The sequence below is a fragment of the Nelumbo lutea genome, chromosome 4 (genome assembly GCF_056320005.1).
Source record: "Nelumbo lutea isolate HS-2025 chromosome 4, American lotus-T2T, whole genome shotgun sequence".
Classification (NCBI taxonomy): domain Eukaryota; kingdom Viridiplantae; phylum Streptophyta; class Magnoliopsida; order Proteales; family Nelumbonaceae; genus Nelumbo; species Nelumbo lutea.
Window position 1 is genome coordinate 24,299,977 of NC_142687.1, and position 25,995 is coordinate 24,325,971.

Here is a 25,995-nt window from a genome sequence, read left to right on the forward strand (position 1 = left end):
TTCTGTGCCCATTCTGAGGCCATGTCTTTCACATCTGGTAAAGGAATTAATGCTTATAGCGCATTTTGTTAAGCTTTTCATTGTTGATGCCATGGAAGTGAATCCAGTTTCTTACTTTTTGATAAGCAAGGAATAAGCAAGGAACTGGAGTCACTTGATTTTCTACTGTTAGCATCAATATAAATCGAAGAACAAAGACATTTTCCCCAGATTTCTTCTATTTCCTTGCAAATAAATCCATCTTCAAAAGCAAGGTTATAATTCGTGCATGTTAGGTTGCTATCTTCTACGACTTTTATAGCAGAACGCTAGTATTCGATAAAGGAGGACAGTTTGTTATCATAAAGCCGGGCTTAAAGAACTAACTTCCTGTATATACTTTTTGAAATGGGCTGAAGCATCCATCCTCAGCTTCTTAAAAATAGGTTTTAAGCATTTCTTAGTACAAAGCAAGCACAAACAAGATATACAATGACAGGAGCTCTTCACTGAATGACAATAGATGCTTCCATGCAACTTAAGTTTCAATCATAGTTAATCTATTCAATTTCAAATTCAGCCAAAGAAACTCACAACTCCCTTGACAATTTATATAAGAAATGTATGACTTGAAGAAGAGAAAAAGGTAATTGTATTACATTCTTAGCAGTAATTTATAGATATAGGGAGGTAGAGCCTAACTGATTTAATTCACTTGTACAAGACAGTTGTACATTGTACATGTGGATGTATAGGTGCAATAGTCTAATTGATTTCAATTATCTGTAATACACCCCCTCATGTTGGAGCATGGGGATGATGATTGCCCAACTTGGGAATTAAGGAGAGGAAGCAATCATGACCAAGAGCCTTAGTAAATATATCAGTTGGTTGTACTACAAAAAAGATATGTGTTGTGGCAATTGTCTTGGAAAGTAATTTCTCATGGATGAAATGATAGTTTATCTCGATATGCTTTGTTCGTTCATAAAACACTAGGTTGGTAGCTATGTGGAGTGTAGCATTTTTATCACAAAATAAGTGTATAAGTTGGGGGCGAAGAAGCCCAAGGTGACATTTGAGCCATAACAATTCTGCGGTGGTGGTTGCCATACCATGGTATTTGGTTTCAGCTGAGAATGAGTAATAGTAGACTGCTTCTTGGTCTTCTAGGATAATGGAGAAGAACCAAGAATAGTAAAGTAACCAAATGTGGATTTTCTTATTGGGGGACATCCAACCCAATTGGAGTTACAATAAGCCCTCAACTAAAAACCACAAGTGGTAAAAAGTAGGATATAGTAGTATCCCAGTGTTGTTGAAGTGGGTCCCCCATGAATTGACTTAAGATGTGGACACCATATGTGATATTGGGATGAGTAATTGTTAAGTATATGAGATACCCAATGAGTCTTATGTACTAGTTTGGGTTGTCAATAGGTGGCCAATCATCTGGCTTGAGGTGATGTTGTTGTTATGGAGGGAAGGAACTAGGCCTACACCCCAATACATTGTAGTCCTTAAGTATGCCCAAAATGTATATTCATTGACTCAAGAAGATGTCATCACTACAAGAGACGTTAATTCCTAGAAAATGTCGTAAAGGACCAAGGTCCTTGTTGGGAAAGCAATGAAGGAAATAAGCTTTGAGGGCAATAATACGTGAGGAGTCGTTCCTACCAATGATCAAATCATCAACAAAGGCAAGAACAACGAGAAAGTTTCCAGGTTGAATACATGTGAAGAGGGAATGATCAATAGATAATTGAATGAATCCCCGTTGCTTGAATGCTTGTGCAAGGGTCTCAAACTAGTTGTGAGAAGCTTGTTTGAGACTATAAGTGGATTTATTAAGGTTTTAAACTCGAGCGTCACCATCTAAGAGCTAACCAGGGGAGGTACTATGTAAACTTCCTCATGTAACTTTCTGTGAAAGAACGCATTGTCTATATCCATTTGATGGAGTTCCTAGTACTAGGCAGTGGCCAATGCCAACAAACACTACATAGTAGCGAGCTTGGCTACAGGTGCAAATGTTTCATTATAATCAACTCAAACCATTTTTGTGTATATCTTAGCTACTAAGTGCATTTTATGGTGCTCAACAGAACCACCGGAGTTTCTCTAACTTTGTATACCCATCAATAGCCAATGGGAACTTTTCCCAAGGGTAGAAAGGTCATGGTCCAAGTGTGTGTTCATTCCAAGGCTGCAAGTTCAATAGTCATGGCCTTGCGCCAATAGTCAAATTGTTTGGTTTGATGGTAGGTAGTGAGTTCAGTAGGTGAGTCCAAGAGAGTTGTGGTGAAGGTTGATGGGGGGTTCATGGTGATGCGATCAGAAATGGGGTGGGTAGTAAATAAGGGACGAGAGTTCACAGTGGTGGGCTCTAAGATGTGCTTAATTGAGGGACAATGGAAGTCGGATAAATGTGGTGGTAGTCTTCTTGTGCAAGTGGGGCATTGCCTAATGGTCTATAAGGGAGGTCCAAGCAATGGATTTGATGGGTCATGTAGTGAAATGGATGCTAGTTTTGAGTATTTGATGGAGTGTCAACATGTGATATGAGCTCCAGATTACCATTAAGTGTGGAATTATTAACATCTTCACCATTTGTTGGTAGTATTGTGGGCATTACTGGTTCTATGTTCATAGTGAAGCCATCATCTAGAGCAGGAAGAGGGGACACTAGCGAGCTATCAACACCCCAGACATCTTGCATAATGCCACCCATGAATGGTATGTTGGCAAAAGAAAATTTGTCTTCGAAGAACACCACATCCCGAGATACAAAGATTTGGTGGGAATTAAGATCAAATAGAGGACATCCCTTATGTCCAGATGGATATCCAACAAAAATACATGGAGCAGAACATGGTGAAAACTTGTATCGACCATGTTTGAGAGTGTTGGTGTAGTAGAGACATCTAAATAGTCAAAAATGTTTGTAAGTTGGTGGTTTATGGAACAACGATTCAAAGGGTGTTTTACCATTTAGCAATGGTGTAGGTAGATAATTGATTATATACATCACTGTCAAGACACATTCACCCCATATTGGTAGGCTAGCTTGAAATCTTAACGCTCATGCTACTTCAGGAATACGACAATGCTTGCGTTCAGCTACCCCGTTTTGTTGAGGGGTATCGACACAAGATTGCTGATGTGTGATCCCATGAGTGAGAAGATAGTTTTGCATTGGTCTAGAAAGGAATTTGGACCCATTGTCTGATTGAACACACTTAACATGAGCATTAAACTACTTTTGTATCATAGAGCGAAAATGTGTGAAATAAAAGTAACCATTAGATTTACATTTCATCAAGAAAATCCAAGTTTCCCTGGTACAATCATCAACTATAGTCAAGAAGTACTTGGCACTAGACAATGAAGGAGTGCAGTATCCTCCCCATATGTCACAATGAAGGATCTCAAACTTGGTTAAATCTCAACAGGTGCTTGTTGGAAAAGTTTATCAAGTTAACTAGGTTCTTAAGCAAGTGTTGCAGCAATTGTTGGAATTATTGGAAGGTGGTGAAACTTGTACTTCAGGAATCAATGATATCCATCTATAAGAGGCATGACCTAGGTGAGAATGCCACAAAGCTGAGGTTGAGTGTTGCATGGCTTATGAAGATATAGTAGCAAGAGATTTTGGTTTTCAATGGGAGATGTTGGTGGAGAAACAACTGTGGGAGAAGGCATGAAGTGATATAAACCATCGATAACTTGGCCCACTTCAATAAATTTCATGGAGGTCAGGTCCCATAGAGCACAAACGGTAGGAAAAAAAGGCACACATTTCATATCAATTGTGAGTTTACTAATAGAGATGAAACTGCATTGGAAATTTGGAATGAATAAAGTGTTCTTCAAAATCAAACTAGGTATAAGGGGAACATCTCCTTGGCACTGTATTGGTAACAGGTTGCCATTCGACAACTATATTGGCTGAGCAATGGTATGTTCTGTCATTGGGGGGATACAAGGGATTGTTCCAAGAGGAACCATGTGATCTGAGGAGAGAGAGAGAGAGAGAGAGAGAGAGAGAGAGAGAGAGAGAGAGAGAGTACTTACAAAGTTTGTGGATGCCCTTGGGTTGTTGCCATTAAGCAAATTCATGAGTTGGTGATACTATTCTACAATCAAGCCATAAGTCTTCTGTTCTACCATCTGAGTAATTGAATTTGATTTGAGATTTGGCTTGTCCTTGTCAGTAGTCGATGGTTTTGTGGATCGCATTGTCTCCCAACCTAGTAGATAACCAACTAAGCATCTTTCTGTGCTGTGATTAAGTTTCTTGCAATGATCACATCTGATCTTGGGATGAACTTTGGCATTCTTATTGTTATTGGATTTAGATAAGACATGAAGGGTGGTTGCCTCCATGGTCAAACTTTGGCTTGCAACTAGTGCTTGATTTCTCTCATCTTGAGAAACTAGAGCATAGATTTTGTTAATTGTAGGTAGGGGCTCCATGCTTAAAATGTTGGATCGAATGTTATTGAATCAATCACCGAGTCCTAGTAAGAATTGGTAGTTTCTTTCTTTATCTTTTTTGGCTTGGAAATCCTGTGAACTGCCGCACGAGTAGGGCAAGAGCATATCAAACCTGGTGTGTAAATTGATAACTCATCCCAGATTGCCTTCAATTTCATGAAGTAAATAGAGTCAAAAGGTTTTCTTGCCGTAGTAGTGTCAGTTCTCACTTCAGCTAGAAGAAACGAGGTGTGTTCCCTTGTGAAAGTTGTTCTTTGAGGTCTTTCAAGATTTCTTGCACACTCTCAACATAGGCTACACTCTCGTATAGTCTCTTTGCTAAGGCGTTCTAAATCCAAGACATGACCTTTGAATTGCATTTCATCCAAGCATGCAATTCTACTGGTTTCGTCAAACTTGGCTTCTTGATTATGTCGTCGATGAACCCTATCTTATTCTTTGCCCATAGTGCATTCACAATGGTTCTCATCCAAGTGGCATAATTTTCACCATCTAGAGAGCATGAAATGAGCACCGTTCCCAGATTGTCAAATGTGCTCAAGAAATATGGTGACACTGGATTTGTGTAGGCTAGATCTCCACCACCTATCATGGTTGTTGTCGTCATCTTTGATGAAAGAAACAAGAACAAGATTTCAAAAACTGTTCAATGAATGAAGAATGAAAGCCTAAGGCTTTGATACCATATAAGAAATGTATGATTCAAAGAAGAGAAAAAGGTAATTGTATTACATTCTCATTGGTTATTTATAGATAGAAGGAGATAGAGCTTAACTAATTTAATTCACTTGTACAAGACAATTGTACACTATACACATGAATATATAGGTGTAACAGTCTAATTGATTTCAATTATTTGTAATAACTTATTTACTAAATGAAGTTTCAGCCACGACTTTGAGCCTAGGGACATGGTGTCATACTTTAATTATGATGCCCTAAGTAGATGATGCTATATTGCCTGAAGAAAGATATGAAAAGTCATAGGAAGTTTACATAAAACTGGTCCAAAACTTCCTCCATCGCAATTTATATTCATTTCATTCAGGGTTAATTGTTGAAACCTCCCCTAAAGTTTCTCACCATTTCTAAGACCTCCCCTCAAGTTTGGTTATTACAATCACCTCCCTTGAACTTTCTGACATAGTTGCAATTAGACCCCTTTCGTTAAAATCCTTTAACAAGAGACACAAAATATCCAAAATACCCATATAGTAATTATTGAAGCTGATTTCTACAGTAAAACAATACAAGCTTTTGGAACAACAAAAAAGAGAGTTTAAAGTTGTAGTTTTACCTTTGAGCGGTAAGCGAAAATTCATAAAATAAATCAATTTTTGAAAATAGATTAGAAGGGCTTGGGGCATCGGTTAATATGAAGAGAAAATTTGGAAAATAGATATTTTGGTCAAAGTAAATGGAGCCAATGGACCAGTTCTTGTCCTGTGGATAAGAATTGTGGGAGCAATGAAGAACTCTACAGAGAAAAAAAAGGAAGTCCAATTCAATTTTTGAATTTGATCACACAGAGCTGAGCCTAGACAAAGGTTTCAGTCCAATTCAATTCAATTTTACATGGGAGACTAGTCTTTCCCCACAGCAAGATCAAAGACTGGACTAGACAATACTCTATTATTTTGTCCTGAGGAACAACTTTGGCTCACCTTGAGTAAAACAACATCAAAGAAGATTGCTCGAGCTAAGGGTGTCAATAGACCAGTTTTGGATTAGACCCCGTCCAAATCAAAATGATGGGGTGGACATACTAATAAGATATATTGAATTAAACTAGTCTAGACTTAATGGACCAAAGTATTTTATTGGATTGGATTGGACCTGGTTCATCCGTAATGGATTTATATTGGATTGGATTGGATTGAACCCATATCCAGTTCATTGATAGAAGATAGGAATACTGGTGTTAATTGACCAGGTTTGGTTTAGAACCAATTTGAACAGATTGAATGATCCAAAATGGTCCAAAGTATTCATTAAATTGAATTGGACCTGATCCATCTGTAATGGATCTATATTGAACCGGATTGGATTGAACCAAATCCAGTCCAATTGACACCCCTACCTAGAGCCGGAGGATGTCCAAAATCTGAAAGTACAGCTTGTGACGATAAATTTCAGTTACAAAATACAAATAGTCATTTGTTGCAGTAGTCTTTAATTTCAAATTCTAGAATCTATCTCTGGTCATGAGGCTTATTTTGCAAACTAGAAAACGAAGCTATTAAAAAAGAATCTGGAAACAGGTTGGCATTTAAGTAGGGCTTGCTTTTTTATCTGTTTCGCTTACCTTTCACTTGCGTAATATGTGAAACCCACTCTTGAAAATGAAATCAGAGTACCAAAAAAAAACATTAATTACAAGGGACCCTTTTCTTGAGAAAACTATCTGAACGAAATAACCACATTATCAAACTCCAGCTAAGTGAACCATTCCTACTATTAAGGGTCCATTTGGTTCACGGGAATAGGAATTTGGAATCGGATTCATTTTAATTCTAACTATTTAGTTGAGCGGAAACAAAATCTAATTCCCATTTCTGGTAGAATGGTATTCTTCCAGTTGAGGGAATGGCCATTTCCTCCTCGTTTAGGAATGAGAATCCATTCCAACCAATTCTGATTCCAATTTCAGTTCCATCTTGAACCAAACAGGGGGAGGATTAAAACCATTCTGATTCCAGAGGACTTTGATTCCAATTCTGATTGTGAAACAAACAGACCCTAACTTCTTTTGATGATAATAAAACCTTTATTTAACATCTAAATTTCCCTATGACTCACTTTCTGTTCTTTAAAATAAAAGGGTAAGCAAATTTCAATCCATAGAGTTTTAAGTTATATTTTTGACCCTTTTTACACCCAAAACTTTGTTCTCTTCCCCTTTAAAAAATGAAACAATCGCAGCCAATGGAAACAGAATCTGTTACTGAATTTTAATCACAAATAAGTAGGTGGAGGCATCACCTTACAAGTTACAACAGGGAGGCTTGGAAACTGTAGATGCTCGTAAGGTGGTAGAGTCAAATATCCTGTCTAGCTATGAAGCTATGTATCATGGAGCTTGTGGGCGATCTCTCTGCTTTAAAAAAGTGATAAGAAGATTTAGGTGAAGTCATCGATCTAGAAAAATAGATAGAAGACGCATGACCAAAATTATTAGGAGGAAAAAATTAATGGAGATCCACAAAAATTATATGCATATTATATGACATATCATATGAAAAAAATATAAATGATATTTTATACATTAAATACATAAATACATAGGCGTGGAACTTGGGACGGGCCCAGGATATGGCCCTTATCATAGGCCCATGATCATCCTTAAATGAGAGGATAAGAATAAAATAAAAGAGCAAGCTTGAGTTGAAAGAAACCCACCTCCACGAGGCTTCTAAAATGAAGAGTAGAGTCCAGTTTAACAGAATCCTTACAGAAGTAGTCTATTTTGATAGTTTATGAGGAGGATTATTGATATGATAGCCCTTGTTAGAAGTTAAAGCAAATATATATATATATATATATTGGTCCGTTAAGTTGATTGTTTTGTTGCTTCACCCTATCTAATTCCTCTCAAGAGGAGAAGGGACTAATTTCTTTACAAGAAATGATTTCTATTACCATTCATCTCCACCCTTTTGTCTCCTCCAGCTTCAGACACCTTTCAGTGCCATGGAGGATGCAAACATCTTGGCTGCAGACTGCGTCGTCATATGTTGCTGTTGCCCTTGCTTGATCATTCATCTCATCGTCTTTGTCTTGCTCAAACTTCCCTACAAATTGGCCCAGAAGTCCCAGAGATTCGCCCGGAGAAAACTTAGAAAGACAATGTGGAGAAAGAAGATAACAGGAGGAGATCCATATAGACAGGTGCTGAGGAGAATTGTTGAAGCAAATTCTTCAAGCATTCAAATAATGGGGGTTCCCGTTCCTCTCAACCACCATCACCGTCAGCATGGTTGTGGGTGCTCCATGGCAGAGATTGACAAGGTTTTTGAGGAATTATCCCTACAGGGAGAGTTTGGTTTTGGGAGCTTTTGGGGGAGGAAGCAGGAATCAGGAAACTTCTCCCCAAAGTTAGGCCAGGACCAAGACCAGAAAGAATATGAAAATGTTGTACGCTATCATTTCATTCAAGTTATAAACCCTTTAAGGTATTTATCATAATCCAGTAATGTTGTATATGAGAATATTTTATTTATGAGATTTATTGCTTTGTCTGTTTATTTTTTGTTTGTTAAAAAATGGGCCCCCCATCACCAGATGGAGCCCATGATGGAGTTTGGAGGAGTGAGCCCACACATTCCACTGCTGGCGCTGAGTCCATTCATCTTTTCTTCGTAGATGGGCCCATTTGTAAGGGTCCAATTGATGGTGGGTCTGTTCACTTCTAGTTCTAGTCCACACAACTGCTGGGTGCTGGCAAGTGGCAGCACTAAAGTCGCAATTTTACGGCCTGCTGAGTGCTGAGCCCGGGTGTTGAGTAGTCAAAATGCCTCAATGGCCTCAGGCCGATCTGGTATTTCTACGGCTACTGCATTAAACAACACCAACCGTTCACCGCTGTAGATTTATTCCTAAAATTCAAAAGATGCTTCTAGATACATCTCGATGTTTCTCCTCCTTGGATGGATCATTTGGACTAGATAGAGAATATCTTCCAAAGCACGAAGAAGCGAAGAAAGCCGATCGTCAGAGGCCTTTCCTCTTTCTGAAACTTGCCGCGGTACATTAGACAAAGCACACACACTCACAGAGAGAGAGAGAGAGAGAGAGAGAGCGAGCTAAGACCGGACACCGGAGACGAACCCGCAATCAAAGTGCAATGGGGGAAGATCCACAACGCTTAAAGAGGATTGCAGCGGCCTCATACGACTACGAGAACGACCCGCGATGGGCAGATTACTGGTCGAACATCCTCATTCCTCCTCACATGGCAGCTCGGTCCGACGTGGTCGATCACTTCAAGCGCAAGTTCTACCAGCGTTACATGGTTAGTACAACAATCCATCTCCCTGCTTTTCTCTTTCCTCTGGTCTTTGTTCTTCTGGGTTTGTTTGCTTTCCATGGAATTAGAACTCAAGACCATTCATTTCATTTGGGATTTTTCGATAGTACCTGCAACGTTTTGTTTGGACTTCTATAAATCGGCTTTTTTATTAGATTTTTACTCAAAATTTGGGATTTTTAGCAGATTCTTACTATTGTTATTATTTAACTATTCTCTTCCTCCAAAATTCCAAATAAATTGCCGATTGTTCTCTCTATATAGAGGAACTTCATGTGCTTTTCTTTTTTTTGCCTTTTTAACTCTCGAATTTGCACTTAATGGTATTTCATTGGCATTGTAAATCGAGTACTGCAAGTATTGGATGGCCCACGCATCTCATTTGATTGTTGCAGTTGGTACATTGCTTTTGGACCTCTGTAGACTTGAAATTTGATGGATTTCTCTTCAGATTGTGTAACACTTTGAATGTTAAGATTGCTGCTCTTACTTAGAGAATTCATGGTAAAGTTGGGGCATTATTTTTTGCTAACTATCGGCTTGGTATTTGCCTTTAAAAGGTCCAAAGCAGGAGGAGATTTCCATTGGATGTATTAAAACACATGAGAGTTTGACTATTGATGTAGAGTTGAAATTCTATTTCTAAACTTGGGAATGCTTACAAGATTAAGATTGGATTTTTATGCATTATAATGTGTAAAACATCTCTAGTTAGAGACTTTTCGAGAAGTTAATAATGAATAAAAAAGGTTTCAATCTCTTTTTATTTTGATTCGTATTATGAATTTGCAAATTCATGTATGAACAGAAGGTATTCTAACTTCTAACTAGACAGTAATTCTTTTTCTATTTGTTTTTTTTTTTTACATGAGCAGGACCCTGATCTTGTGGTTGAGTCAATGTCTTCAAGTATCTCATCTCAGTCAGCAAGACCATCTGCTCAATCCTCAACCTCATCTTCAAATGAACGACCACGGAGCTCAGGTAGACATACGTTATAATATCTATTGAGGCTCTGTTTCTACTCTAAATTTAAGAAGGGAAATTTCATAATGAACAATTCCAGAAGAAGATATCAATAGCACTTTCCTCTTTTACTTTTCATTTCAACTTTTTTTTTTTTTTTTTCCAGTCTAACCCAAAGTTTTGGTGTAGGGGCAACTGCCAGAACATCAGGGCCATCATCAACACCAAATGCAAATCCAACTTCTATGCGCTGGGACCGGCAAACAATACAATTTTCAGTCAATGCTTGGGTACAAAAAGTGACAGTTTTACATGTGCATGCACAGTTGCACAAACAAGCATAATCAAATTTACACCCATGCATGATTTCATACCTGAGCTTCCATATATAAAACTGTAACCAAACTGATCTATTTCTCTATTGGCTGATTTGTAATATGTATTCATGTGAAGTTGCATCCGTCATCAAGCATTTTTTTTTTTCTGTGCCTTGTCCTGCTTGGAGTTTTGGTTGTATCAAGAATATCTATAAATTAATGAATTTTGTCAAATTCAAATAGAATTGTCACTTTCAAATAATTTGTTCCTCTGAGATGGTCTGGGCATGGTCATTTAAGGCAACCTACTTCACCAGTGAGGAGTAGTGATTTGGTGCAAATTGAAGGTTCTAAAAGAGAAAAGAAAACTGAAATGTACATGAGTTCAGGACAGATTTGATGATTCCCAATTTAATGTGGGATACAGCCCTTGGTAGAGTGCAATTGTGAAACAGGATTTCTGCAACAAGGGATAGGACTTTTTCATGTTGGGTTGAGCATTTGTTTCTGAAGTCAAAAGTTGTGTTCATGCTCTGTAATCTGAAGAGAGTGAGAGTCGTAGAAATGTGGTCATGATGTATGAGCTATGAACTAGATGATTAGCATTCAAAGCAGCCAAGAAGGAAATTAGAATAGTAAATTTCATGTTTTCTTCTTCTGACAATGAAAATACAAAATTTAGTTTTATCTGGGCACAGTATGCACTTTTTTTTCCCTTTTTGTGTTAACTAAAATTTTGAAGGCTGAAGAGAGTATGAGTTTGGTGGAATGCTGCAAAGGGCACAAACTTATGGATATGGATGCGGCTTTAATGCAGTTATACAGAAGTAGTAGTATCATGAGAAAACTTAATAATTAGGTAAGAGTAGTGTGGATTAATTAGGATGCATTATGAGAAAGATGTTGAAAAGTATGTCCTGCAATAGGTACGGTTGGACATGATGATGAAGTAGTACCTTGTGAAGTTTTAATCATTAGGCACAATAGTATGGTACCTTGTGGAGATGTTGTAAATCAGTTACCTTGTTCTTTTTTTTTTTTCTTTTTTTGATAGGGATAGATTGTTTATACTTGAATATATTATTACAAGGACACTGATAAAAAAAAATTATTACAAGGACTGTTGGTATTCCCACTGTACAGGTCCTCAGTATGCATGGGTTTTCTCCTTTCAGCCTGGCCTTTCAACTGTGGTCTGGCTGCTATAAATTGCTGATGCATCTTATAAAGAGAAATTGCTAGATATCTTAGTGCAATTAGGAGGATCATTGGGTTTGTCTTCTGCTGCAGATTGTCTTCCTTTTTATAAATCTTAAATGATGTTATCACATACACAACAAGATTCTATATAAAGGAATCACTTTTCAGCTTACATAAAAGCAAAAAAGAAAGAGACAATGTATTATTGCGGTAGTGAAGTGTTAAAAATTTTTATAATGGAATGTCTTCAGAATCATGACCTGTCAGAAATGTAAACATTGTTTACTTTGGTACCCATCAAAATGATGATTTTTGGGATTTGGCTGTCTGCTGGAACTTTGAAACTGTTCACAAGTGAAGCATTGTCTTTGAATGGGATTAGGTAGTTAGGTTGAAGAGTACAGAATGAGAAAATGAGAGTCGAGTTTAGGATAAATTGGTTTATTTAAATGAAGAATAGCACTATGGCAGAGGGAAGCAAAGCTATTCTTTTATTATCTTTTTTTGGTACCATAAAGAGTATACTACAATTTCAACAGAATATCTAAATATTCTTTTGAGTTTTTTCCCTTTTTAGTCATCACTGTTTTGAAGACAACTTATTGACCCTCTAGAGGACTAATAAAGGAAACTAGTTTAGGCAGCTGGTTTTTATTCTGGATTTTTTAACCATCTCCATTTTGATAGCAATTGGGGTTTATAATGCAAGTAATGCATGCTATTATTGCTGACTATGATACCCAAATACCTGTTCATGCCCAGTATACTAGTGTCGGACATGATATATACCCGGCATCACACTGGATGCTGCACTGAAGCTTGTATATTATACTTTACTGTATTATCACTTTAATACATGTAAAATGGTATGTTTTAACAATCATACTACAAATAAACTGATAAAAAAATACTATATGAAAAAAATCTGTTTATGTTGGTAGTTTAATTAAATTTGGCAAGTTATAGTTATTGAGAAATGAAAGCTTTACAAACTAGATATATTAAATGGGATACTTTCATGCATATCCAAGTTTGAGATCTTGGAAAATGGAGTATTGTATCCCCTATTCCTGTATCCATGTCATTGTCAGTATTTGTATGTGGGCTTTGTAGCTTGTTGGTATATGCTTACATTGCTCTGCTAACAACTGTCTTTTCCATTTTTCTAATTGTTACATGTGCTTGTTCTGCAGGTTTTTATTGTTGGTCTGCTTGCCATCCTTCCAATTATATCTAGAAACCTCTCCAATAGAGCATATCGTTTGTCCTTTGTGGGCACTGCCTGTTCCTCTTTGTATTCCTTGTACTCATTATACGGGGTAATTTTTTCTATTGAAATCATTTTTATCCAATTTGAAATAATGTTTTTTGATGAATGCCAACTTGAGTTAATCATTTATTTCTTGTTTTCAGAAACCTAGGGCATGGAATCTGCAGGCTGTTCAAGTATGGTTTCAATCAGTAATTGCGACCAAGGATTTTATCTATTTCCTATACTGTCTTATGTTTGTAACATCTCATCTCCAAACCAAATGTGAGCATTATTTTACCAAACTATTTCAATATATATTTTTTTGTTCAATGCATTTTAGTATGAATCTGGGTTTTTATCTAGGATTTTCTAATATTGAGCTTTATGGCAGTTGCTTTGATACCTGTACTTTGCCGAGCTCTTGAACATGTTGCAAAGTTCTTAAGGCGCAATTTTAGTCGTTCCTCTTTGTACAGGTAAAAGAATAATAAGCAACCAGACCTATTAAAAGGACTTTATTCTTTAATTGGTAGTTACTAACTATATAGATTTTTTTTTTTTTTTGTGAAAAAAAGGTATTGTATTAATATGAATATAACTGTAGAACATAACAACTATCAGTCCACAGAACGCTCCATGTACAGCCAGTAACTATACAGAAAAGCCACAAAAAAAAAAAAAACTAGTCTCTCTAGAATAAATACAAGAGACAACCAATGAAATCGGGTAAACAAAAAGCCATGATCAAAATACTGATGATGAGGGATATGCTTAAAAGAATCCTTGGCCGAAAGCCAAGAATGCAGAGTAGCCATTGCCTGAACCACCAAATCATCCAAGGAGCAGAACTGTCCTTCAAAAAGGTATTGTATTAATATGAATATAACTGTAGAACATAACAACTATCAGTCCACAGAACGCTCCATGTACAGCCAGTAACTATACAGAAAAGCCACAAAAAAAAAAACTAGTCTCTCTAGAATAAATACAAGAGACAACCAATGAAATCGGGTAAACAAAAAGCCATGATCAAAATACTGATGATGAGGGATATGCTTAAAAGAATCCTTGGCCGAAAGCCAAGAATGCAGAGTAGCCATTGCCTGAACCACCAAATCATCCAAGGAGCAGAACTGTCCTTCAAAAAGGTATTGTATTAATATGAATATAACTGTAGAACATAACAACTATCAGTCCACAGAACGCTCCATGTACAGCCAGTAACTATACAGAAAAGCCACAAAAAAAAAAAAAAAAACTAGTCTCTCTAGAATAAATACAAGAGACAACCAATGAAATCAGGTAAACAAAAAGCCATGATCAAAATACTGATGATGAGGGATATGCCTAAAAGAATCCTTGGCTGAAAGCCAAGAATGCAGAGTAGCCATTGCCTGAACCACCAAATCATCCAAGGAGCAGAACTGTCCTTCAAAAATCCTACTATTTCTTTCCACAGGACCCAACACACCACATGAGGGATCACACACCACAGCACCTTACCCCTGTTGCTTAAGCCCGACAACTTCCAAGGGAAAAGCAAGTCAGACAGTGATCTGGGTAAGCACCACCTGACATTTAACAGGGAGCAGAAGTGGCTGCACAGCAAATGAGCAGCCTTACAATGAATAAATAAGTGATCTACAGATTCAGCTTCCTCATTGCTCATCACACAGCTTAGGGAGGACAGCACCAAACCCTTCCTGTTCAACTGATCCTCGGAAAGACATTTGCCATGAACTGCTGTCCAGACCAAGGAGACTTTAGTAGGAATGTGAGGGAGCCAAGTCTCTTTCCATGGAAAAGCCTGAGACTAACCAGCATTCAGCTTCAAATAAAAGGACTTTACCGAGAAAATCCCGTCCCTAGCCCACTTCCAAATTCTAGAATCTTGCTGATTTGAATTCGGTTGATGATCCTGAATTAGTTGGAGCAGCTCTAGCAGATCTGAAACTTCCCAGTCATTGAGATTCCTCCTAAAATTTGGACACCAGTATCCTGAATTTCCATGCCACTCAAACTGATCTGTCACCATCACATCCCTATCTTCTGCTATAAGGAATAGTGAAGGGAAAACCTCCATTATAGCAGAACTATTGCACCAAGTGTCTTGTCAGAATCTAACCCTGTTGTCATTCCCCTAATTTCAGCCTCACCCCTTGGATGAAATTAGGATGACTTTCTCAATTCCTTTCCAAACTGAGCAACCAGCTGATGTGGGGGCAGGCCCAGCATCCCATCCACAGTTTCTAGTTCCATGCACAGTTCCTGTTGAAGACCGCTTGAACTTCTAAAAAAACCAGAAGATGACCCATTCACAAGTCACAAGGATAGAAAATTTAGCAGTAGATATGCACACTCTGATCCAATTCCTCCATTTCTGGCCAAAGTTCAATTTCTGCAACACCGAGTCAAGGAACCTCCAGTTTACATGATCGTATGACTTATCTAAATTGATTTTGCATACCACCCCATTACTTCTAAAAAAACCAGAAGATGACCCATTCACAAGTCACAAGGATAGAAAATTTAGCAGTAGATATGCACACTCTGATCCAATTCCTCCATTTCTGGCCAAAGTTCAATTTCTGCAACACCGAGTCAAGGAACCTCCAGTTTACATGATCGTATGACTTATCTAAATTGATTTTGCATACCACCCCATTACTCCCACTCCTTAATTTTGAGTCCACCAACTCATTAGCAACTAGAACACCTTCTAATAACAGCCGGCCGGGCAGGAATGCCCCCTGCACATCTGAAATGATCTCTGAAAGTACCTTCCTCATTCTATTAGCAAGGGTTTTCGCCAGAATTTTGTAAAAACATCCTACCAAACTTATGGGTTTGTAATCAGAGATACAATGGAGTTCTTAACCTTTGGAATCAATGTTATAAATGTAGCATTTAAACCACGTTCCATCATATTGATAAAAAAAAAAACTACGTTCCATCATTCATCAAAAAAAAAAAAAAAATTTAAACTATACATTCCAAGGAGGCTCTGTTGTGAAAATCCAACAAAGCCTTCATCTCATCCAGCTTCAGGAAACTCCCAACATTTCTCGAAGAACAGCATTGTGAAACCATCATGGCCAGGGGTCTTCTCTCCCTCTAGGCTCAAGACAACCTCCCAAACTTCCTCTTCCGAGAAAGGTTTCTCCAAGTCATCTCTCTGACTCTTGGAAATGGCTTCAAAAAGGCCCCCATCCAAACCTGGACGAATCTGCCATGTTTGTATAAATTCTTAAAAAATTTCACCACCTCCTTAATAGAGGTTTCGTCCTCGATAAACCTTTCCCCCACCTGCAGCTTCTTCAGAGTACTTTCCCTTCTGCGGCAATTTGCAACTGCGTGGAAGTACTTTGTATTCCTATGCCCTGTCTTCAGCCAAGAGATTTTAGCCCGTTGCCTCCACTTAATCTCTTCCTGGTATGCTGCTCTATCAAAACACGATTTAGCCTCATTCCTAGGCCCTAGCTGCCTTCTCTTCTTCAGATAGGTTCACAAGCTTCTCTTTTCTGTCCAGCTCTTCAATGGTGCTTAACAACTCTCTTTTCTTTAATTCTACTGCCTTAAAACTGTTTTTCTTCCAGTTTAAGAATTTTCTCCTTTCAATAACTGTAGCTTCTTGGCTAAGATGTGAGATCCTGAACCTTCTACTTCGAAGGACAGCCACTAATCCTTCAACGTTGCTTCGAAACCGGCATCCTGAGACCATAAATGTTCAAATCGAAAAGGACCTGGCTTTCTCCTCAAGCCCTCCCCGCCAAGCAGAATAGGCCTGTGGTCAGATACAGGCCTTGGTATGGCTTCCTGAAACAGGTTAGGGAGCCTTTCCTCCCACTCTGTTGACACCAGGATTAACGCCATCTGTGAAGCCTCAACCCTCCAATAAACCACCTTTGAGTCACCTTCCACCTCTACCTATCCTGAGCCTATTAATTGCATCAGAGTGAGGCTCCAAATAACTTTAGTTCAATCACCTGAGCCAAAAAGGCCAAGCATATACCGATAGAATCTTTAAACACATCTCATTTCAGAGGGTCATATATTTTCCTAGGAGCAGCCATCAAAGTGAAGCATGATTTCACCTTGGGATTTGTTTTTGGGTGGGGAGAGGGAATCATTGATCTGCTATGTTGTTCAGTTGTTCTGTTGTTGGGGTGTTATCTTAACACCCAGCTGTTGCTTGTGTTCTGTTCCTTTTTTCCTTTTAGTGAATTTTATTTTTTACCTTTCAAAAAAGAAAATAAAGCATTGCCATTTTGAATAAAGCACAGCTCTTATTGTGGGTGCCCTATAGGCTCAGTAGGAGTACAAATGCAAATATGTAGAGTGCAAAACCCTATATTTTGTATGTATTTACACTGTACGTATTTGCATATGTAGTCTTTCCAAATTGAGCCATAAAGTTTTTCATTCATTGATTAATACATTCTGATCACACATCACTTACTAGGTTCCATAATCAGCTCATTTTGAGCTTTTAAAATGTTGTTAAAGTTATTTGCTATTCTTTTTTCTTTTTGTTGATCAGCAAGACAAAGAAAGGAGTTTTATTAAGAAAACCCATAGCAATTTACAACAAGAAGTTGTGAAAAAAAGAAGTTCAAAACCGGATTAGCCCCCCAAAGTGTTACAATTATGCCCAGTACAAAATGGTGTCTCTGAACCCCTTGCTTAGAAAGACTATCTGCCAAGCTGTTAGCAGATCTTCTAATCCATCTTACTTTCATATTCAGATCTTTTGAGAGCCATTTGAAGCACCTAAACTCATTTTTGAGCTGCCAAATCACTCCTTCACCTTTTCTCAGCCAACCTACTACAATCTTTGAGTCACGTTCAATGATCAGCTTGCCAATACCCATTTCTTTGGCTCTCTCAACCCCATTAGCTGCTGCTAAGAATTCTGCTCTTACCAAATCCCCTTGCTCAATTGGGCCTAAAAACAAGGCCCAGATAGCACCACTTTCATCCCTAATTACCCCTCCAATGCCTGAGGGCCCTAGATCACCCATACTGCTGCCATCAAAATTCAGCTTCATCCATCCCCTTCCAGGGGGAGACCAAACTTCCAGAGTTTTTGTTTTGTAGAGGAAGACTCAGCTATGCCCCCCAGCTTCTAAAGAAGTCCTCCACCTTGAAATTCGAGAATAGTGTCAAAGTTTTGACCTAGTGTGCCAGTCTTAGTTATGATTTCAATAACTGTTTCCAAACTCTGCTCATTTTCCTAAAAAATTCTCATGTTTCTTTCTTCCCAGATTGTCCACACCACTGCTGATCTCGTACATCTCCATAACAGCCTTCCCCTCCTTTTTCTACTTCTCAAGCAATAGGGCTATACAACCACTCCAACCTGTTATGAGGTCCCACCTGCACCCAAAAAGAGAAAAAACCATTCCCAAATACAATAAACAAAGGTACAAGAGATTAGGAGATGAAAAATAGTCTCACCATTCAACTTACATGAAAAACACCAATTGGGGGACAATGACCAACTTGGTCTTTTCCTTTGTAGCCAATCACAAGTGTTAATGCAACCAAGAAGACTTCCTACAGAAAGCATTTACCTAAAAGGGATAGGGAAGCAACAAATTTCCTTAATAGGAAGCAACTATGCTGCATTAATTGCCATTAATTAATGCTACTTGCCACATTGTCAGGATATTTAATGGCCCGATGGCATTGCGCTTTACATGGCATGGCCGCGATGCCTCCTCATCCTGCCAAACTTTATCTGGTTAATTGTGCCTTCATGATATTCCTTCTTGAGAAGTTATGAGTTGGCTCATCCATTCGTCTCTTCATTTGTCTTGACCTACGAGACACCTTACTACTGATGCTTCGTCATTAATGGCCTTGACTCTTCCTTGATGGTGGTGTATCTCACCTCTTCGTAGTTTGAATGCATGCTCATCTAATTCATTGGATTGGCACTTCCAATTTTAGGTTCAACGTTCAGTCCCTTGACAGACAGGTCACCCTATGGGAAGGCGTGGCTGTCACAGTTGGTTTGTGGGTTCTAACCCCCTAGTAACTACTTCCAAGCTTAGGCTATCTTGGTGGAAACCGAGGCGTAGTTATGCCTGAATCGGTTTCATGGATAATTATCCCACATTCCCATGTTTGGGTTGGGCTTCTGCGCTCGATCCTTGTGCTCAACCATGTGGAGCTTCCTTGGCCAGATAGCTTTGAGTTTGAAACCCTCATGTTGTGTTGAAGTTTTGATCAAACTTGTGGCAAGCTTAAGATGAGTTCTCTGGCTGGACATAAAGGTTTTGCCAGTTTTTTTTTTGAATAGCTCATCTTGCTGAAGCCCCTCCACCTCCAATTTATGGGCTTAACAAAATCCACAAAGCCCCTGATTTAAACCCTACAAACCAAAGCCTCTCCACCTCCAATTGGACACCTACCCCCAATGGCATTTTCTCGTGTGCTTCGTTCTTCAAAGTCTTAAGTCAGTCCACTAGTCCTATCTTGTCCCCTTTCCTGTTGGTGAGGTTTGGTGCAGAGCTATACCTCCTAGGGTTGGTAGTTTTTGATGGGAAGCCTATCTGGAAAGAATCAACACTGGTGATCTACTCCAAAAGAAGAGACCCAGTACTTGCTTGTCACCTTAGTGGTGTGTTCTGGTAAAGCAGATGGGGAGACTGGTTTTCACCTATTGGTGTCTTGCCACTTCGCGAGGTCATTGTGGGATTGGGCTTTCTCCTTATTTGGATGCAGCTGGAATCCCCCATCAGACATGCATGGCCTTTTCTCCCCTTCCTTTTTCAGGTGGCAGTTAAAAAGGGAATGTGGAGAGGACTAAGGGCTGTAGTATGTTGGACAATGTGGGAAGAAAGAAACTCCAGGATATTCTCAGAAACTCATAGAGGGCTAGCAGATCTGAGGGCTATCATACACTTTAGGGTGGTACAGTGGCTGAAATCTTTGGAAATATTCACAGATTACATTGTGAATGACATGTTGAGGAAGTGGGGTGAAATTGCAAATTGCACACAGACCAAGTCAGTAATGAGTGTGGCTTGGACCCCCCCCCCCTCACCTAGTGGATTCTTGAAATTAAACTTTGATGGATGCAGTAGGGGAAACCCGTGACAATTGGGGATCGGGGGTGTTTTTAGAGATGATAATGGGGTCATCTCTGGTATGTTCTCAGGCCCAATTGGAGTGGGTGACTCCCTTAGAGCTGAGATATGTGCAGTTATGGAAGGAGCCCGGAAAGCTAAGGAATTGAACATCAGGAAACTTATAATTGAAGGTGATTCAGAAGTGGTGATAGGGTGGCTGACTAAAGATCAAAATGATTTATGGAAGTATAATAATGAGAAGCGGAAATTCAAATGGCTGGTGTGGGAGATGGAAGTTAAGACATGTTGGATTAAAAGATCAGCTAATTCCTTAGCTGACGGTTTAGCAAAACAAGGGGCAGAAAGGGATAAGTGTGTTTGTCTTCCTTAGCTAATTCCTTTCTTGAAGTTCTTTGTGACTTTTGGAAGATAAGTGTGTTTGTCTTCCACTTGTAAATTTTCTACTGATGAATTAATGAAAGTGTTATTGATAAAAAAAAAAAAATTGATCTTTGAATTATAAGAGTAAAGATGAGCACTATTTTATTTGTATTTCATCTTTGAATAATGTATCATATAATGTGATATTGAAACAAACCAATTCCTTTTAGCTTTATGAGCTGGATTTTAGGCTTAGATAAGCTCATATCAATCCCGGCTAGATCATGATCAACTAGTTTCTAGCCTTTGAGTGGCCCACGAAAAGAGGGAGAACTATGTTGAAATGTATCAGAGCAGCTCTCCTGTGGACTACTTGGGAAGAAAGGAATGCCAGAATATTCCAGTAGTAGGAAATAAGACTTTTTGAAGTCAAGGAGTGTATATTCTTTGGCCAAAATCTTTAGAACTCTTTGAAAGTTACTCCTTCAATGATATTCAGAGGAGCTGGTCAGCAGTGGCTGTTACTTCTTCTACGATGCTCAGAATTCAAGCAAGATAGACTCCTATAGAGGGTTTTGTTAAGCTGAATTTTTTACGGGAGTAGTCAGGGCAATCCAGGACTGTTCATAATAGGTGTTCTGAGAAACAAGGACAGTAGCATTCTCTCTTTTTTTCAGGCCTAGTGGGGATAGGAGACTCTACGAGGGATGAGCTTCTAGCTGATTACAAGGGATACAGATTGCAAACCAACTTGGAATGGAGAACTTAATAATTAAAGGAGATTTCAAGGTGGTTGTGGGATGGTTGTCTGACCTGGATACTGTCACTTGGGGCTATAAGGACCTTCTAAAAAAAAAGGTAATTGGCTTATAAGAAACATGGCAGTTAGATTTTAGTGGGTGGGCAGATTGGCAAATGCCTCAGCTGATTCTCTTGCCAAACAAGGGGCTTCTTGGATTATTTTATATTTGGTTTCTCTGTAATTTTATTTTGCTTGGTGTAATCAACTAAAGGGTAGGTAGAATCCTCCATCTCCCTTTCTTAAAGAGGAGGTAGCATCTCGTGCCTCCTCTTGGGCTGTAGTCCTTGCCCTATGAATTAATAAATCTTCCTGTTCAATTATTAAAAAAAAACCTAGTTTCCCGCCTTACCCTTGGTTTGTTGACATTCTGCAGTAACCTTGAATTTTTGGGGTCAGTTTTCCTCCCCCTTCTCAGAGGATGCTTTTGAAGTTCTATCTGCTTTTTTCTTTTTTATGTACTGGAAATTTGTGAAAAAGCATTAAGCCTCGTCTAACAAATTGGGTTTCACTTCATATTCTGAGTCTGGCATCTCAAGGTGAATTACATATAGTTCCACTTATTCAAAGGACATGGTACAACTAATTTAGATTTGCTTTCGTTATTGATGATCTCTATTTTTTGTGCTTTAATTTCTCAAATGGAAGTTGGCAGTCACATGTCAACTCTGTGTGATGTTGTCATATTGGTATTCGCCTTTTCTTTCCAGATATTATTATCAAGCTTTTTCTGTTTATTATTTTTTCTATGTAAATTTACTTGAAGGTTGAATATGCTTTTCTCAACAGGAAGTATTTAGAAGAGCTGTGTTTGTGGGTGGAGTCTAACACTACCACGCTAAACATATTGACTTCACATGCCGAGATTGCACTGGGCTTTCTTCTAATTATTTCACTATTCTCGTCAGTTGCTCTTTATTTATTTGTTTATTTTTATTTTTTTGGTTCATTTTACTTTCTGCTTTTTGGTCTTCCTTTATACAGACTCAGAAATCTAGTTTTGTGGTTGCAGATGGCAACGCAACATAATACAAACGTTCATGTATTGGCAGGTCTCTCTCTCTTTCTCTCTGTGTGTGTGTGTGTGTGTGTGTGTGTGTGTGTGTGTGTGTGTGCATATGCAGATGGTCTATTGTTGGGCTCTATTACCGCCAAACAGTGCAGGTGTGGGCATGAAGAAACATACTCGTGTTAGTCTAAATCTTCTTAGAAAGTAGAGAGGAGCATTTGAGAAGAGAACAAAATGATTGGAGTCAGAAAAAGAGAGTGGGCAGTAGCCCCTCATATTATTTTGTTAGGGCAACCATAATAAAGGGGAAATACAGAGCTACCACTGCCACTAAACATAGAAGAGCATAAAAAACAATATAACAACATTGTAAATCACACTACAACATATACTAGGTCTGCATAAATAGATTACTCCTTTATGAGCCCCATCCGGTAGGGAGTAAAAAACAGTACGACAGTGTAAGTCACACTACAACATATACTAGGTCTGCATCAGTAAATTGTTGCTTTATGCCCATCCAGTAGGGACTAAAAACCATCCATCGGAAAAGCTAATAGAGATCCGTTTACCAGATGATTCCTACTTTTAGTAAATAATGATCAATATGAGTGCTTGGCTACGTTTTCCTTAATTTTTGAGTTTCAATTAGATTCCTATGCATGCCTCATGAGGCAGACACAGAGATCTGAAACTTCATGAAGAATCAATCCTTAACCGCTAGTTGGAATGAATCTATCATTGTGCTCCTACCATCTAGGCTTCTTACATGTTTTTATAAGATTTTATTTACCAATTTCGTGCGTGAATAATATTTTATTTTAAGATTTAAAATGTAGTGATTGATTCTATCATCATTTTGTTTCTGTGGAATATAATTGTGCAGTTGTTGAAGCTCATGTATCATGCCCCTGTAACTGCAAGCTACCATCAAAGTGTATGGGCTAAGATTGGTCGGACTGTATGCCCTCACATCAACCGTTATGCCCCATTCTTGAACACTCCAATCACTGCCATTCAGAGATGGTGGTTCAGGTAAAGATTCAAATTGAAAGAGAGAGGGAAAGAAGAGGAGAGACATGCAGAGATCAAATGAGATTCACTTCTTGTTTTTGCTGGTCACTGATTTCAAACCACTGAAATCCTTTTACAACTACTCGAATCACCTTTTGGAAAGACTCTCACTGATAAAATGCTACAAAATTCTTGATTAAAATAGTCAAATGAACCCTTTACTTAACATCATTCTTGTTTTTACATTGTCTTATTTCTGTCTCCTCGGATAATAGAGTGCTAGCTTGGCTTTGGTAAGTTTGTTAATTGTCCATAAATCACACTGCACTGGATCTGTTCTTGCTAAAACAGATATAGCAACGAACACATTGCCTGACCATCAGGAGCTGCAGAAAACCGGTTATCCTATCCATCCAGAAGCTGTTAAGCAGTGCTTGGAACAGTGAAGAATCATTTTGACTGTTGTTTGTGGTTGCCTACTAATTGTGCTGGCTGTATTATGATGTGTTCGGTTGGGTCTATGCAAGCACGAGCAGTGACTCCATTGGGAAGTGTAAGGCTGCGTTTGTTTGCAGTGTAAATGCAAAACTACATCGATGGAATTTAACAACGGTCAGATGCTTGAGTGTAAAAAGTGAACCGACATTATACTCATTTTACACATTTAACAACGGTCAGAAAGCGTCACGTTTTTGTATGCCTTTAGAGAATATTCATCAAATGCAAATCTCCACCCTCCCCAACTCTCCTCTTAGAGACGAAATGGTTATCAGAACTAAGTTTGAATTCTGAAGTCGAAAACATTTCCTCCGCTCTTGGGTTAGAGAAAAGAGGGAAAACTTGATTTTCAAGTAGTACCAACACAGTTTGATCAGCATTGAAGCTTTGACCGGCAAACCTGAGCACCGTAGCAGTTTCAAAAAATGCTTTCCATGTGTAAATCTGTAAAAACTGTTGACATATGTTGGGTTTCATTTCTCTACACTCGACTTGGCGTCTGATACTTGTCTTGTTTCTCTGGAGATGTTTATTGGGAAAAACAAAACTTAGAAAGACATTTTCGCAAAGTTAAGCCCTTACAAGTTCTATTTTAAATACTACATCTGATGATTTTCTTTGATAAAGAAATCAAAGCCAGAGACCTGGAAATCAAGAACAAAGAAATCATTAGAAGAAAGCATAGAACAAAGCCTATAGTTCTTTTACTAGATATTCTTTGTTGGTGGGATCGTGGGTTTCTTACGAGAAATCACAAACGCGTCGGGTGCCTCTCACAGACCTGAAAATCAAGAACAAAGATTTTCAGTCTTCCTTTCCCCTGAATCACCTCTCAACTAGATGCAAGACAAAGAATATTGAACCAATGGAGAAGAGAGACGTCGATGAAGAGAAAGAGAAAGTGAGACACCGATGGAGAAATGCACAAAGGAGAAGTAGCGGTGCCAGCGAAGAGTTATCACAACGGGAGCATTTCGAAGATGGATAGGAGAGACATTATTGATAGTGCTTTCACACCGATGGAGAGACGAAGAAATTTTTACATTGATTTTTTCGATGTATTTTTTTACATTGATTCTTGATGTAAAAATCTATCGAAGAGGTTATTTACATCGATATTTGTTGTTATTTTACACACAATCCAAACAGTCACAAAGCTGGATTGGAGTATAAAGTAATAATGAATTGGGATTTACACTGCTTCCAAACACAATCTAAGGCATAGAGGCTACTTGTGTTGGTTAAGGCAATGCTGTGCCCGTTTGGCAAGTCTTTTTTAGAAGATCTGTTGCAAGATCTTACAGTTAAGAAACATAGTGAGCTTTTGCAAATAGATCTTGGAAGACAAAAAACTGGTTGGTTAAAATATTCTTCATAGATATTTATCAAAAAAAAATCATAGATCTCCAAAAAGACTATAAAAGTTGAAAGACTGTTTGGTAATGTGATGAAAATGTGTTATGTATATAAGAATGTCTTGTGTGTGGGCTGTAGTTGCGAGTCATGCAATCATCATAAATGGGTCCTATATGCAAATTCCATATATGCATATTCTTCATTGAGTCCACAAATATTTTTCAAGGTAGGCCTCACATACATTTCAATATATGCGTAATACATAATGTGCATTCCACAAACATTTCAATATGTGCATAACACATAATATGGGCCCCATATGCAAGTCCACCTATGCATATTCTTCATTATTGAATCCACAAATATATTTTAAGGTGGGTCTCACATACATTTTAATGTATGCATAACACGTAATGTGTGCCCTACAATATTTTCAATCTTGGGCCACTCATATAAGTCCATATTTGTGGTCTTCACTTGTGTTTAGAATATTGGGCCCACATATGTTTTCCAAAAGTGGGCCTTATATGTACATACCATTGATGGGTCTCACTTATACATTCAAATAGTTTTTTATTGAAAGATAACCCATTTTCTCCCAAGCGTGTACATCGTGCCACAT

General features: G+C 38.4%; 2 protein-coding genes across 3 annotated transcripts; both read left to right on the forward strand.

Annotated features, from left to right (window-relative positions):
• The first annotated feature begins 8,122 nt into the window (after positions 1-8,122).
• Positions 8,123-8,723, forward strand: LOC148854667 (uncharacterized). Its single transcript, XM_088983131.1, has one exon. The coding sequence runs from the start codon at positions 8,170-8,172 to the stop codon at positions 8,662-8,664; it is 495 nt and encodes a 164-aa protein (XP_088839257.1). The 5' UTR covers positions 8,123-8,169; the 3' UTR covers positions 8,665-8,723.
• A 231-nt stretch (positions 8,724-8,954) lies between these two features.
• Positions 8,955-24,503, forward strand: LOC148854668 (dihydroflavonol 4-reductase/flavanone protein). 2 transcript variants are annotated; one of them, XM_088983128.1, is made up of 10 exons: positions 8,955-9,490; positions 10,381-10,489; positions 10,661-10,761; positions 13,182-13,307; positions 13,402-13,522; positions 13,632-13,716; positions 22,286-22,399; positions 22,509-22,548; positions 23,392-23,540; positions 23,871-24,503. In XM_088983128.1, the coding sequence occupies exons 1-10, from the start codon at positions 9,323-9,325 to the stop codon at positions 23,893-23,895; spliced, it is 1,038 nt and encodes a 345-aa protein (XP_088839254.1). In that variant the 5' UTR covers positions 8,955-9,322; the 3' UTR covers positions 23,896-24,503. The 2 variants fall into 2 exon arrangements, with proteins under 2 accessions (XP_088839254.1, XP_088839255.1); XM_088983129.1 differs by lacking the exon at positions 23,871-24,503 and having other exon boundaries at positions 23,392-23,745.
• The last annotated feature ends 1,492 nt before the right edge of the window (positions 24,504-25,995 follow it).

Bases quoted from the DNA above. Each gene is read 5' to 3' on its own strand.
- LOC148854667 (XM_088983131.1), top strand. From the start codon at position 8,170: ATGGAGGATGCAAACATCTTGGCTGCAGACTGCGTCGTCATATGTTGC.
- LOC148854668 (XM_088983128.1), top strand. From the start codon at position 9,323: ATGGGGGAAGATCCACAACGCTTAAAGAGGATTGCAGCGGCCTCATAC. The intron at 10,762-13,181 runs GTACAAAAAGTG...CTTGTTCTGCAG, and splicing joins AATTTTCAGTCAATGCTTGG to GTTTTTATTGTTGGTCTGCT. The intron at 13,308-13,401 runs GTAATTTTTTCT...TCTTGTTTTCAG, and splicing joins CCTTGTACTCATTATACGGG to AAACCTAGGGCATGGAATCT.